This window comes from Panthera leo, chromosome D4 (assembly GCF_018350215.1).
Source record: "Panthera leo isolate Ple1 chromosome D4, P.leo_Ple1_pat1.1, whole genome shotgun sequence".
Classification (NCBI taxonomy): Eukaryota; Metazoa; Chordata; class Mammalia; order Carnivora; family Felidae; genus Panthera; species Panthera leo.
This window is the reverse complement of record NC_056691.1, coordinates 17,783,762-17,799,586: the sequence shown is the minus strand read 5'-3', so window position 1 is coordinate 17,799,586 and position 15,825 is coordinate 17,783,762. Positions and strand designations below refer to the sequence as shown.

The following is a 15,825-nucleotide window of genomic DNA, read 5'->3' as shown; positions in this document are numbered from 1 at the left end:
GGCGTTGATCCAGGCTGCAGTCTATGAGCCCGTCAATTCTCTCTCTTCTATTACTTTTCCTTCCCCCCGGTTTGGACTGAAGTTTCCGATAACTTACAACTCCAACGATCTCAAAGGAAACATTTCATGAAAAATATTTTTTTCTTGGGCCACCCGGGTGGGGTGTCAGTTGACTGTTCGACTCTCTTGATCTCGGCTCAGGTCTTGATCTCAGGGTGATGAGTTCAAGCCCCGTGTTGGGCTCTGTGCTGGGCACGGAGGCTACTTTAAAAAATACACATGGGGTGCCTGGGTGGCTCAGTCGGCTAAGCGGCCGACTTCGGCTCAGGTCATGATCTCGCGGTCCGTGAGTTCGAGCCCCGTGTCGAACTCTATCCTCCCAGGACTTGAGAACGAGGGCTCTGTGCTGACAGCTCGGAGCCTGGAGCCTGGAGCCTGTTTCAGATTCTGTGTCTCCCTCTCTCTCTCTCTGACCCTCCCCCGTTCACGCTCTGTCTCTCTCTGTCTCAAAAATAAATAAAAACGTTAAAAAAAATTTAAAAAAAATTAAAAATACACATATGCACGTACATATGTATATATATATTTTTTTCTTGGATAAATAAATTAGAGAAACAACTCTTCACTTACATTTTCATCCCTCTGCTATCAATTCACAAAGCAGATTAGAATAGAAAAGGCTCTGAGAAGTCCTGCGGTAAAGAAACATTTTAGGTTTGTTCAAACCAGTGTGTCCCAAACCACTTGACTTTGGAGCTATCTATCAGCAATCCTTAGAAGCAGTGCTCCATCAGAAATAACTTTTGTTAATGACCGTGGAAGTCCTTCATTCGCCTGAAAAAGAAATCCTACCACGTACCATCACTTAATTTCAGGCACGTCATTTCCACAATAGAAATCTGAGGTCGAGGCAATCAAAGAAAAGATTCTAACTCGACACCAAAAACTTTAACTATACTTGCAGGGGTCCACGGTACTTGTGAGCATGCCTGTATTATACTGCTAGTATAGAAAGTTAGTGATTTCCCAACCTGCTGTGACCTAGCAGACCACACAACTTTTTCATATTTGTATCCCCAGCAGGTTGAATTATGTCTGATACAGAGGAGGGACTCAATAAATGCTGAAGGAATAAAATCATTACCAATTTACTTTCTTCTGTGGGAATTATTTTCCTTGCTGCTTTCCTTCATTTTTCCCTTCTGTTACACATTGAATTAATGCTTTTATTGAACAGTCTGGGGTAACTCCTCGTTCTCAAGTCCTGGGAGGATAGAATTCATTCACTGCTCATTAGTGTATACAACCAGTTTAAATGATTTGTTCATTGCGCATTCCCTTTTACTTGTCCAGATTGAATCGGGTTTGATCATTACGGATCTCTTTAATCTTTTATTTCCTTGGACAAACTTCTACAATTAGAAATGTTTCTAAGTCCTGTTTTACCTCATCTTTCAAACTAATAAAGAATGGCAAGTTTAATACACTCTTTTCTAAAGAAGGCACATTAGAGGAAATAATTATAGGCTACTGTGCATAGACCTAGTGAAGTTAACTTCATCCCTTCAAAATAGAAGATGAATTCCCAGACATCAGGTTGCTGGAACAGATAATTTGGCCCCTCTCCATCTATTGCCCGTACAAGCTAAAGTAACGCAGGTCTTTGTAATATTTTTCGATTCTTCCGATGACAGTGCAGAATATGAAATAAACTGCAACATGTTAATAAAAAAAACCCAATTATGATGGAATAATAGATGTAACACAGTGGGGAATTTGGTCGGCATCCCTGAGAACAGAATTCTCAGCCTGAGAAAAGACACAGATGTAAGACTGATGACGATAAACTGTAGAACTCCTTTCAAATTGGACATATCTATATAAACCCGTGGTAGATTTCACACATAAAAATGCACATTTCCAACGCTGTTAACTAAAAAGCCCTAAAGACTAATCCAGTAATAGTGAGGATCTCAGCACTCATATTGTGGGGGGGTGGGGGGGGGTCTCTAAATATCAATTTTTTAAAAAAGGAGGAACAAGGGGTCTTTGGAGAAATGGCTTGATTCCATTTCTGGAACAAGAAATACCCAAGGGGTGTATACAACAGCTTGTCGTACCGCACAAAAAAAAAGAATATTAGGGACATGTCAAAAGGACCTAGGAGCCAACAGGAATGCGCTCTCACTGACCAAAGACGGGGTACCTTAAAGCAATAACGTCAATGGAATAAAGCACATCAACTATACGTAAACCCATTATTTTGTAATAAAACTTGAAAACAAAACAAAACACCTCCCTGGTAGCTTTTGATGAATGCTAGGAAAAGAACCTCCGAGACGACGGAAGAACTGTGGCACTGTACCTCGTGGCACCTACCAAGTAACTGATGAGAAGTCCCCCTTGATTAAAGTATTCCAGCCAATGAATGAAGAAGGAGTCACAGGAAGAGACCGTGACGATTTTGCAAACCCTAACGAATAACTAAAGGGCCTGCGTGAGGGTAGCCGCGAGTAGCCCAAAGCAGACAAGCCGTGCCTCGTGACGGAAGTGCACACCAACGACGTGGTGATCAGGCTCATCCTCAGCCTCTCGAAAACAAATGTGAACTTGGATCGAGCCTTCCCCTCCTACTACCTATCAATTTAGTGACAATATTAGAGATAGAACATGATAAAAGGCCCCATAAAAATGGAGTCAGCAAAATCTTGACCACACAAAGCTCTAAATGCCCTAGAAGCTTCAAAAAAGGAAAAACAACCAAAAAAAAAAAAAAAAAAAAGAGGTAAGCTAGAGATAGAATAAAAGCAATTTATGAGAAGCACCAAACGATCACAGCGTATGAACTCTGTTTGGACCTTAATTAACAAATTACAAAGAAACAATATTAGGCGACCAACTAACACATTACAAAATGGAAATATTAGGAGACAATAGGGAAAATCTGAAAACAGACAGGGGAGTTGATACTATAAAGAAATTATCATTAATTTTTTACAAGTGATGATGGTATTATGATTTTACTGTGGAAAAAAATGGCCCTTATCTTTCAGAGATACATACTGTATTATTTAGGGATGGAATGAAGTGGGTGAACTGCTTTAAGATAATCAAGTAGAGGGGGCAATAAATGAATGGAGATTGGCCTTGAGTTGATCATTATGGAAGCTGGAGATGAGACATGGTGTTCATTCTATTATTTTCTCGGCTTTTGCTTTCAATTTCCCAAGAAGTTTGTATAATGCTTGCAGTGAAAGCTGGAGAAATAGGGATCAGATGTGATCCTCAACCTGGAGTTCAGACCCGGAATTTAGGAGTGTGTAAAGTGACAGGGACATCAGTTTCTGATCAAGTACGAGGAAGTGTTTTTGAACTAAATTGTTCATTATGGCAAGACAGGGCTATGTGAGGAGAGTATACTTCTGGTTAGTAAAAATATACAAAGTGGGTACTGAACATGAGCTGAGGGCTTGCATTAAGTTATTTTTCAGACCCGTTCCAATGTGGTGGTCTTGTAACTCTTTTTTCCGTACCTTAAAGACCACCTGATTCAGGGTACTAATTGCAAAAACATGCACAGCGTTGGTTTCTGTGTGCTTGTGTGTGTCGTGCGCATGGATGTGAAGCAGAGGGCCCGGGATCCGGAGCACAGGCGTGGAAGAAAAATGAGAACAGGCGTGTAAAACATTTAAGCAGAGCAGGAATGATCTAAAAACAAATTTATGTAGCCCTGCTATGCTTAACTGACTACTGCTGAGAGTCCCGGTGAATTTCTTTTCGTTGACTGAAAAATAAAAATGGTTTCTCTATCACTAGGTAACAAACCCAAACATCGAGCTTTAAAACACTAATTTAACTGGGTTTCAGGAAACCATGCAAAGAGATCATTAAAAGAACACAGTCCTATGCTACCTGGGCATCATTTTCTTTACTTCAGACATGCTAATTTAGTCTGTTGCGATCAGAACTTCCAGCCCAGTAGACTTTTTACAAGGGTCAAGATTCGACTCAACAAGAAACTAAGAGAGAAGAGACTGACAAAAAAAAAAAAAAAAAAAAAGCTGTATTTCGTCCAAGTGGTCTTCAAGACTATTCCGTAAATATTGTACTAAATATCTGAATAGACACCATCCACACTGATGTTTTTTCTCCCCTTAGCATAAAGGAAGGAATTTTTTATTGGGTTCTTCTCCTCTTAATCAAAGAAAGAATAATCAAGTGAATGACTTCTTCACTTTGTCCACATCCTCTCCCATCACGAAGAGCACCTCTACAGTATAACCCAAGTTTGATTCTGACCTACTCAATTACATAATCAAATCCTCTTTCTGGAATTTCTGGTTTCATTCTACTTCTCTCACTATACTTTGGCTTCCTCTGTTGTGCAGAAAGCCTCTCAGCATGTACCATTTGCATATTGGATTAGCCACTGCTAGCCTAGAATCCCATCCCTAGGCCTTGCCAGTCTAGCAAGGATTTTCTTACACTTGAGAAACTGGAAAAAATCACATTGATGTGCATGTGCATTCTATTTGAAGACGGTTATTACTTTCTCTTCCCCAGGCAGCTTGGGTGTTTTGATTCTTCCCATCACTGCGATGCTAAAAATTATTCCTTTGACTCTACTGACTTCCAGCCAAGTTCACTGCTAACCAAAATTAAGGAAAAATAGCATTCCAGATGCCTCAGATAACTGTAGCATTTGAATTCTCAACACAGGACATTTGAAGGCATCATCATCTTTTAGAATGAGCCAACTCAGTTCTATGAATTTGGAAAATTTCAGATGAAGCCTCAGCGACTGACCCCCTCTCCTCATTTTCTATCAACATTTATGGAGTACGTACAAAGGAAATCCTACTTATTGGCAGAGAGATGGTGAAACAGGCCAGAAGTGTGTGCTTTCATCACCGGAACTAGCCCTAACTCAGCGTGAAAAGTCATGAGAAGGAGGGTTTCAGAGGAACCGTTTGACAAAAGAACTTGTCTTCAACACACTGAGAAGACAACTGCAGATTGAGTGAGCTTAGGGGTCCATGCTATGTGCTTTCTAAGAGAAAATGAGCTACTAATTAAAGAAAAGGTTTGACTAAAATCTTGACAAACACAACTCTGTTGCTGTTAACAGACCCTTCACCACGTTAGAGTAGGGCCCAAAGGACCAGGCTACCCACGTATTTGGACTCTGTGAAAGTGAAGCTGAAAAGATCAACTACCAGAATGGAAAAAGTTCTATCTTGCTCAAGGAAATTCATAAAGATTGTAATAATTTGCACCTGGCGGGAATAAATAATATCTGAAGTGATTTTTTTTTTCAGGTAGATCGTCAATTACTAGCCTCTTCGAAGCAAAATAACTCAACCTTCTACCCATAAACTGCTTGCTTACTCTTCATTAAAGAAGGCACTGTGGTCAACTTACTATTTCATCCTTGGTATCCAGAACACTGTAAGTGCTGGGGAAAAAAAAGCAATTCTCTAAGAATGAATGAATGAATGAATGAATAAATGAATGAATACCTGCCTAACACGAACTCTGATTCAGCTGGATTTTTCCAGTCTGTAAAACAAATATGGACCATACTTGGGATTTAGTTTGCTTTCTTCGGGGGGAACACTAATGAATATTTTTCTTCCGTGTTAATTTATTTGTTCAGTGAACACAAAGTTTTAATGAAGCTGGAGCTATTATTCCAACCCAGCCACGTTTGCGTTCAGCCCCCCTAAATACCTTGGCTGGCAGCTGCAAACCTGAGACTTGGGGAAAGTTCTCACCATTCCTTCATCAAAATGTTGCACGGTGCCTAAGTATTTACGCAAACGATATGGTCTATGCTAAATACCTTCCAAGAGTAGGGAGTTTGGGTACGCGGTAGACACTGGGTATCTATACAACCACCCCTAACAAAAACCCTGAGCACGGAGTCCCTAATGAGTTTCCTTGGTAGGCAACATCTCGCACATGTTGTCACAATTCATTGCCGGACGAATTAAGTGCTTTCCATATGACTCCACTGAAATAAGTCTCTTGGATGCTTAAGCTTCGTTTCCTCTGGACTTTGTGCCATGTGGCTTTTCTTTTTGCTGATTCTGTGCTGTATCCTCTCACTGCAATCAATTACCGAATCACCGAAGCTGGGGTGGTCTTGGGGAACCCCAACACAGGGGACACGGCGAACCTGAAGCGGTAAGGAAACAAAAGCGCGGTCCGTCAACAGCGGGGAGCTCGCGGGATAGGGCTGAGCTGGAAAGGAAGACACGGGCCCATTGGTAGTGCATGCTGTCCCCTGACCCAGTACCCAGTTGAATCGGCCATGTGGAACTAGAGGGCGTGAAGCAGGAGTGAACTTAAGAAAATACGCCGAGTCCAGATGTCTCTTTTTTTTTTTTTTTTCACATGGGCTAAGGTTGATCTAAAATACCTTTCTACAGGACACGGAACTGCTTAGAAATAAATACTAGAACACCAAACTCATGCCTAAGCCCCCACTAGGTCCTCCCAGTACATCGTTTGCAGCTTGGCCGGAGTCTGCCCTTTCTCAGAAGGCCACCTGTTTGCTTCAAGACGTGCCACATGGTTGCAGATTTGCACCATGTTGCATTTTCAATTAAACCAGCTAAATGGGGTGTTTTAAAAGGACGACTTCCAAGCTGCCAGGACAATAATGCCACAAACTCCACCAGATTTTATTAGAGTCAAATGACAGTATAAATCATTAGGAAGATGTGTGCCAACCACAGAAACAGCAATGTCTCAAACTCTTGGAGTACTGAACACCATCCAGTTGGCTGAGAAAGAACCATGTGGCTTAAAATCATTTTTCACGATTACTATCCTAGCTAGTTCATAGTTTTGGGCAGATATGGCCCCACATGCGTAGTCGAACTCAGCTAATTTTCACGCTGCCGATCGACAAATATAATTTTTTCCCCTCAGAAAAACCACCCAGAGAGCTTTCATGAAATCTCGAGGTGGTACATCAAAAGAAGGGAGCCCATTTATTAGAGCCTGGCTTGAAAGATGCATATTAAATAGGCCACCCTCTATTCATCACAGAGAATTCCACTGTACTAAGACGACAAATTCGGAATATTAGTCATACTAACTACCAGAGTCTGAGAGTCAAACAGCAAGATTTCACAAGCCCTTCTTTACTTTTTTCTTTTCAACTGAGCTTGCCTTCTACAAGGCAAGAGGGGGAAAAAAAATTAAGTTATTAACTACGGGCTTGTCCAAAATCGTTACCAGTTCTTTTTTTTCCCCAAAATATATTATTTCTTAACAGTCAGACAAGAGATATTGTACAACGCTACATCACTTTCTCTACATAATAAAATATTTACATGGCTAAAGGAATAAAACCTTTTCTATCAAACTTGGTTTTTCACCCAAGTTTCATTTCCAGGTGGTTTTCCCGGGATTGTTCATCAATGGCCCAAGTGCTGCATTCCACCCATGGATGTGTATTTTAGGATTTCAAAAAACGTTAAGCTGCTGCGAACTGAAGATCCCTCCCACAAACAAGAATCTGCCAATAAAGGGCATCTCCCCCCTGCATTTCAAATTGAGCATCTGTGCTAACTCTGTAGGGGAGGGAGGGATGCTATTAGGACAGAGCTCACAGGGGGGGTTCAACGGTATCATGTTCTATTCCTCAGTCGGGGGGTGGGTGGACAGGTATTTGTGGTATCCTTAGAAGTGTCTCTATACCTGAAATATTTTACGATGACTTAAAAAAATATCTAAACCCCCTGAATTTGTTCGATGGGCATTTCCAGACCCTTGAGAGGCACCTTACTTAGCCTTGGTGTCTCTAGAGTCGAGCTGAATTTTCTTTAGTAGGGTCATAATGATCCATTATACCAGCCGGGTACATTAAAACCCTTTCTATCGTACCGAATTCCCACAGGCTTGGCCAAATCTTGGTGACCTTTCCTGTCAGATAACCTTTGTCTGCGGAGCATCTTGAGAGAATATAGAAGCCAAGCATATTTCCAATCAATGCAAGTAAAGTAAAAATATCTTCTTGTATTAAAGCTGCCAGCTTCCCAAAGAGAAAATGTGGTAACAGAAAGGTAGAAGATCTAGAAAAACAAGTTAAATTGACCAAGCGTGCTTTAAAATGTCCCTTAAGTTTAAAAACCCCTTCTTGCCCCAGCTGATAGTGGGAATATGGAAGCTGGCTGTAGTCATATAAACCTCGTGTCTGAGGTAGGGTAGGACAAAGTGGTCTCAGGCGGGTCCCGGGACCCTAACGTCCGCATAGATTGGGAACCTGTTAGAAATAAATGCAGATTCCCAGATCTAGGCTGGGGGTGTGTGTGAGAGGGGTAGACCGCGAGCCCTCCAGATGATTCTGACGCCGCCAGTTTGAGAACCATGGGTGTCAAGGTTGGAAGGCCGGCCTCAGGGCTCAGAGCAACTGGCTTTAAACACCAGGGCTTGCCCCTGATAAACAGTGGGACTCTGGACAAGTTACTTCATGTGTCTATTCTTTGGGTTCCTCATCTGTAAAATGAAGATAATAATAGGTCCCAACTCACTAGAAACCTGGCAGCAAGACACCACATGTGAAAGTCTGCCAGCATGCTTGACATATACTGAGCACTCAAAGGTGAGCAATTATTTTCTCTACTATGTAGATCACCAAAGAATTGCTTTTGTTCCAGATTACTCAAGTGTTTGTTTGATTAGCATTTATGGAGCATTTATTACTTATCAGACCTCAGGCAATGAGTGACACAGGATTCCTACCTCGCTGCCGTGCTTCTCAGTCCCGACTGCTTATTAGAATCACCCAGTGAGCGTTGATAAAATACCCCCACTCAAGCCACACTCCCCAAAACATAAAGAATCTCTGATTGGGGGGGGGGGGCAAGCTTGGGTGTGTTTTTAGGTTTTTTTTTTTTTTTTTTTTTTTTGAGAGAGACAGAGGGAGAGATGAACACAGAGCATGAATGGGGGAGGGACAGAGAGAGAGGGATTATGTACATAATCCCAGAGAAACTTCTGGAAGGAACCCCTTGCCCAGCAAACTTTCACTGGCGCTTATATATTCCCCTCCTGCTTTACTGATCTCAGGAAGCACAAATCATGTTTCCCCCAATCCTCGGTGCTTGCCATCTTGGCCAGACAAAGAGCAGGTGCAGAAGTCTGTCCATGCAACAAGAAGCGAGTGCTATTTTTAGGATCGCACTCTCCCAACTCCTGGAAGCCTGAGCACAGTATTTCAGGACAGAGGAGTAATTATACGGCCATCGTCTCTGTAGATGCAGTTGGAGATTTCCCCGGATATATTGCCCAAGCTTCCAGGCCAGACATAATGGTTTCACACACCAGTTTCCAGGGGGAGGAGCCACAGGGGCAAAGCTTTTAAATTAATTAAAAGAGACACCCAGGCACACTTCATGCCATTCTTTAATCTCCACTCTCCTGTGATAAATATAGAATGACAGGCCGGGGCCCAGGCTAACGAGCTAAAGGCAGGACCCTATGGAGGCTCGCCAAGCAGCCCTCAGAAACACTCCAGCAGGGCCCAGGGTCCAGAGAGAGGAAGAAGAAAATCAGCACCTTGCTCAGCCGGGTCACCGATGTGTCACCAGAAGGCTCTGAAAAGCACGTGCTGGACAAGTGATTCCCCCTCTTCCTTGACTAGCAGCAGTTTAAACAACGGACAAGAGGAAACGGCATGTATTTCCTTTTAATTGCAATTAAAAGGTCAGAGAATAATAACAATAAAGACTTACTGAGGGTTTTCTAGTGTCAGAAAAGGCACTACGCTAAGGGCTTCTCATGTAGTACTTCATTTAATTGTGGCCACCGGCTTCCCAAATGATCCTCACCTCCTAGTATGTACATCCACATCACACAGTTCCCTCACACACGAAATCGGAGCTGGCATGTGGGGCCGATAGAAAATTCCAGAAGAAACGGTCTGTGACTTCTGAGGCTAGATAATAAAAGACATCACTACTTCTAACATGACTTCCTGGATTATTTGCCCCGGGGGAAGCCAGTGCCGTCTCAAGTGGACACTCAAGCAGTCCTCACCACAGGATGAGGCCAATAACGAGGCCACTTGCAAGTGAATCCTCCAGCTGCAGCCAAGCCTCTGAGTCGTCCAACCGAAGTCCCAGACGCCACAGAAAGAGAAGCCGTCACTGCTGGGCCCTGTCCGAACAGGGCCCGTGAGCTGTTTGCAAAATTAAGTTCTGTGATTTGTTACACAGCAATAGCTAACTCATACATAAGAACCAGATACTTTCACGTTACAGTTGAGGAGAGTTCGAGGTAACTCATGGGCACAGTAAGTGAAGCAATGGGGATCCGCATCGAGGTTGGCAGATTTGAAGTTCTAGCTCTCATCCCGTCCCGTTACTCCTGACAGATCAACTTAAGGTACATAACCTCTTTCCCACCCCTTTTGTTAAGGGAAAAGCAACCATTTAATAGGAAGCTTCGAAACTCTTTAGTTGTTCCAAGATACTTTGTTCATCCTCCATGGCACCCACTACTCTGCCTTGAATTTTAGTCGCTTCTCTGTGGATAGATTCGAAGTTCCTGGAGGGCTGGAGTAGCATCTTTCTTAGGATAGTGCTTCTAAGTAGGACAAGGGTGGGGACAGGATGCCGGGTCGGTCCTATGGACTCCCATCAACCTGCCTGGTTTGTCAGCACTGCTCTACCGCGTTCGGGCTGGGTGATTTTAACGTTTGTTTATTTTTGAGAGAGAAAGAGAGACGGAGTACGAGCTGGGGAGGGGCAGAGAGAGCGGGACACACAGAATCCGAAGCGGGTTCCAGGCTCCGAGCCGTCAGCACAGAGCCGGACGTGGGGCTCAAACCCACGAACCACAAGATCATGACCTGAGCCACCCAGACGCCCCAGGCTGGGTGCTTTTAGACAAGTCGTCTACATTTCAGGAGCCACAGGTTCCTTGCTCTTAAAACAGGGCCAATATCCACACACACACTTTCGCTCACACTACATTAGAAACATACTCAAAGTATTTAGCACATCGCCTGGCACACGGTAAGTGCTCCATAAACACGTCACCTATGTGAATTATCAAACAGGTATTGAAACACAGCCGACGTTGAAATGCCCGAACAAAAGTTCTTCCCTCCACTTTCCTGACATGCAAAGGGAATTTCCAAAGAAATAGCAACGGTTCTTGGGGGAGAGGAGGTCTCGCTCTACGGGTACTGAAACCTTCGGAGTCCCCAGGCTGGCCGAGGTGCTAATGCCTTGGCCATGGTTCCTCGAGAGCCCAGGCCAGCCTGCCGAAGCGGTAAGAAGGTCAGGGAAAGCTGCCCAACACGTCCCCCGCTCGCTGGGACCGGTGCCAACAGCACACCAGCTCTTTCTTGCATGAAGAAATGTAAGGCGACGAGGGTCTCCTCTGCCCGGCCTCATGAACGGTGGCGGAGAGGGATTTCTCTCCCATCCCCTCTCTTAATCCCATTATACTCTTATCATTTTGTCAGCATCAGACAGAGCTCCCCAGGTCCTGCCAACACTCTTTCCAATGCCTTCCCAGGTGGCTCACTCTTCCCAGGTCTTGGAGCTAACAAGCTGTCAAGGGTCCTACTGTCCCTTCAGGTGATTTCTACTCGAATGCTGTTTAGAGTCCCGCCTCCCTTTGAACTTAGCTTTATGGCTCCCGTTATTTTTTTTGGTTTTTTTTTTTTTTTTCTTTTTTGGCCTGAAAGAGTTTTCTATGTAAAATTCTCTCTGGGGGTTCCGAAATATTTCCACAACCTTCTACTTCTGGGTGAGACTAAGAAAAACGAAATTGGGAGAAAAGCCAGCCGCTTTCACCCACCTCAAAATAAGCACAAGTTCCTGGCGTCGCGAGGCGCTAGGTCAGATCTTCCGGGGGGTAGAAGTGACTCTGCTCCCGCCCCAGTGTAACAAGAGTACGATGAAAATATCGACAGCATCGAAACAAAGTGCCAAGGGAAAGGTGCCAACGCGCCGCAGAGACGGAGGGCCCAGGAGAGCGGAGGAAGGGAAGAGGGGACAGATGAGGACAAGGGACACTTGGAGCCGTCGCCTCAGGCATGGGCCCCGAAGAAGGGGTGAGTCCCCACCTAAGTCCATGGCGAAAGGCAGGAAGAATAGCCGGGTGGGAAGAATGAAAGGCACAGAGGCGGGAAAGTATGAGACGGGTCCGTAAAATGCTACGGGTTTGCAGAGAAGCAGGGACAGGACCGCAAAAAATAAAGGAAGTTAAGGGAAACACCCTTGCAATAGCCAGCAATGAAGACTTTCAAAAAAAGAGGAAGGTAAAGGTCTCTTTGTAGATTATAGAGCAAACCGGGGACATGGGGATTTGACGAGTAAGAATAAGTAACGTATTTCTCAGGGATCACGAACATAAAACCCTGAGACTAGAGAAATATATGTATATTTTTTTAAGTTTACTTATTTATTTTGAGAGAAACAGAGCGAGCGCAGGAGCGTGCACACATGTGAGCAGGGGAGGGGCAGAGAGAGGGAGCGAGAGAACCCCAAGCAGGCTCCGCGCTGTCAGGACAGAGCCCGATGCAGGACTCAACCCTATGAACCGTGAGCTCATGACCTGAGCCAAAATCAAGAGTTGGCCGCTTAACTGACTGAGCCACCCAGGTGCCCCAGAGAGAAAGAAATACATTTCCGAAGGAGGCAACGTCAGGCGAGCAGGTGGACAGCTCTACTCAACACTTAAGCCAATTGCCCTCACTGAAAGTTTCTGCCTGAACCAATGAGCTAAGTACAAGTCACACACTTTCCAGCCAGTCTTTCCCTTAGTTTAAAAAACCATTTTCCCTAGTGTTTAAAAACCATTACCTAAAGTAAGCAAGCACATATTAGAGGACTTAAGCCTGGAATCTGTTACTTACCAGCAGAGTCATTTCAATGGCGTCTGAGAGCCACTGTCCATTACCCAGACTGGTTTTAAGTGGAGGACACATGTATCAGAGAGGAACCCGATCCGTGACAGGTCTAAGGGTGCCTGTCTGCACCTTAGTATATTTTTCTATCCTCTGGCCCAGATGTAGAAAGCTACACAGAGTAAGCTCTCCAACAGAAATTCTGTGAATCCAAACTCCCTTCTCTTTTGCCTTAGAACCAAAGAGCAAAGTTCCAGAAAGATCCAGAAAACAGCATGGTCCCTCAGCCAAATCTCATATGGTGGGTCTCCTGGAACAGGAAACCATCCCTGGTCACTGCCTCTGTGTCTTCCCAGACCCCACAGACGTGCCCTGGACAACACAGCCCCAGGCCAGGCTTCCTCACCATATACCACATGCTCGGCCACTTGGGATCGTTGAAGTAAGTCGGCTGGGCACGGCTGAAGTCATAATCCCTCTTTGTCCGTCTTTTTACCACTTGCTGTTGGATCCACTCCACCTGCCAAGAAGAAGGACATGTGGTGAGCGTTCAACATCCACCACGGTTAGCACGACATCAATGACGCTCTGAAGCACTTCCCATCCTGAGCCAACTCGGTTCAAGTCACAGACTTCGTGCTGGCAACGAGAATCCGAGCCTCTGCTCTCAGATTCTCTAGAAACCTAGTTCTCCTTTATTTACTTATTTTTATTTTTAATGTTTATTCATTTTCGAGAGAGAGAGAGAGAGAGCATGAGCATGAGCATGAGCATGAGCAGGGGAGGGGCAGAGGGAGAGAGGGAGACCCAGAATCCGAAGCAGGCCCCAGGCTCCGAGCTGTCAGCGCAGAGCCCGACACGGGGCTCGAACCCACGAACCGTGAGATCGTGACCTGAGTCAAAGGTGGACGCTCAACCAACTGAGCCACCCTAGTCTTTCATGACACCATCATCCCTATCTCTCGACAACATGCTAGCTTTCTGGCTTCTTCAGAAAGCATGTTTCACTCCCAATTCTTTTTTGCAAGTTGACAGTGTTAATTTTTTAAGCTCATTTTTTCATCCTTACTTCATCTAAGGGTCAGCAAACTTTTTCTATGAAGGTCCAGATAATTCATATTTTAGGCCTGCAGGCCATCGATCTCTGTCGCAGCTACTCCTTCCGCTCTTGTGCGCCACAGACAGACAGAAATGAAGGGGTGTGATAGTTCCCGTAAGGCTTTCTGTAGGAAAACAAGTGGCAGACTGCATTTGGCCCACGGGCCACAGTTTGTGACCCTTGCCTTACACGACACATCAAATGTTTTTAATGCTCTGGGATTGCACAGCAAATTTTAACATTATGCTGGGATCAAATCCTCTAGGATCACAATTTTCTTTTTCTTTTAAAGAAATGGCTTCCTACAACATAGCGTAGTAGAAACGGCAATATTCGGGGAATCAGAAAACCAAAGCCCTAGACGGGTCTCTGGCACACAATTAGAGAAATCGCTCAATTTCCTGAGCCAGAGAGGCTCCGTGCCAGCTCACATTCAAACTCCCCACACTTGAGAAAGTCTTAAATATTTAGCCACAACGTTTGCTTAAACAAGGCAACCGAGAACTTTTGAGTTTAATACAGTATGGTAACCTAAACAGAAGAACTACATTATGGAGGTGTTTTTTTAAATGTTTATTTAGTTTTTGAGGGAGAGAGAAAGAGAGACAGAGAGAGACAGAGTGCGAGCAAGGGAGGAGCACAGACAGCAGGAGACACAGAAGCCAAAGCAGGCTCCAGGCTCGGAGCCATCAGCACAGAGCCCGACGCAGGACTTGAACCCACGAACCACGAGATCACGACCTGAGCTGAAGTCAGGTGCTTCACCGACTGCGCCACCCAGGCGTCTCATGGGGGTGTTATTTAAAACAGGTAATCATTATGGCAACATAAAAATAAACAATTTCCCTTTTGAATGGTGCATCTCAAATGCGGTATCAGCCCGGGTGGCATTCTACAATTTGTTCCTAAGTTCTCCTTTGTTTGATCTCCCCTGGCCATAGCTTATTTAGCCATAATACTCTAAAATGTTCTGTTCTACCATTTATCCCTTCTCTCCACAAAGGGATTAAAAATTGAGGGGAGGGAGACTTTGTGGTCCACTAGTGATTCCCATTCAGCAAAGATTTCAAAACCACTTTTGCCTACTTGATTAAAGATCTCTGGAGGAGATACTAAGGTACTGATTACCAGGCTCAAGGTGCACGGTTATAAATTAGGTACGAAGGCCAATAGCCAAACTAATAAATTTCTATGATTCTCCCACTGAGAAAATCTATTCAACGAGGCTATTGGTATGTAAGATGAATTCGAATAGTGAATTCCTAGTGATAGCACTAACAAGGCAGACAGAATTACACAGCCTCCTAAACACATATAAAATCCATTTATGACAAGGATCCCAGCTAAGCATCATACACGTGCTTTCTCCGACAGGTAATTTAGGCAAAATGATCAGTCCGGGAAAAAAAGCTAATACATGAAAAATAATATTCTCCAAAAGGAAAGGTTTTCCTGTTCCTGTTTCAATTCATGTAGACTAAGGGGGCCCTCTGGCACTGGAACATTCTACTCCCACACACATCCCCAACATCATACCTTGTACACTGGACAGAAGAGATTGTGTGCATTTCTTTAAACTTTAAAGAAACAGTTGTCTTTAAACAACGGTCGTCAGGGATGCCAACAGGGATCTTGTTTTGTCTTTGACTCAAGAGACTGCTCTTTAGAAGTCACATCGAAACTGATGCGGTGTTAAAAATGTGTGTACTTTTTTTTTTTAACGAAGAGGGTAATTTTTAAGCGGCTGGATTTCGAACAATATAGGGAAAAAATCGATCTCTTTCTCAAAGTAGAGCAGCCAGCATGGGCGTGCATGCAGTTTTTCTATTTCCAGGAAACATTTTAATCTCTT

At 44.1% G+C, this 15,825-nt stretch overlaps 1 protein-coding gene across 3 annotated transcripts in view; it reads right to left on the bottom strand.

Annotated features, from left to right (window-relative positions):
• The window catches only part of PCSK5 (proprotein convertase subtilisin/kexin type 5), a 447,663-nt gene that overhangs the window by 346,580 nt on the left and 85,258 nt on the right, over positions 1–15,825 (bottom strand). For all 3 annotated transcript variants that reach the window (XM_042911954.1, XM_042911956.1, XM_042911957.1), the window contains exon 3: positions 13,281–13,394. In XM_042911954.1, the coding sequence (XP_042767888.1) occupies positions 13,281–13,394 (114 nt within the window). The remainder of the gene's footprint in view (positions 1–13,280; positions 13,395–15,825) is intronic.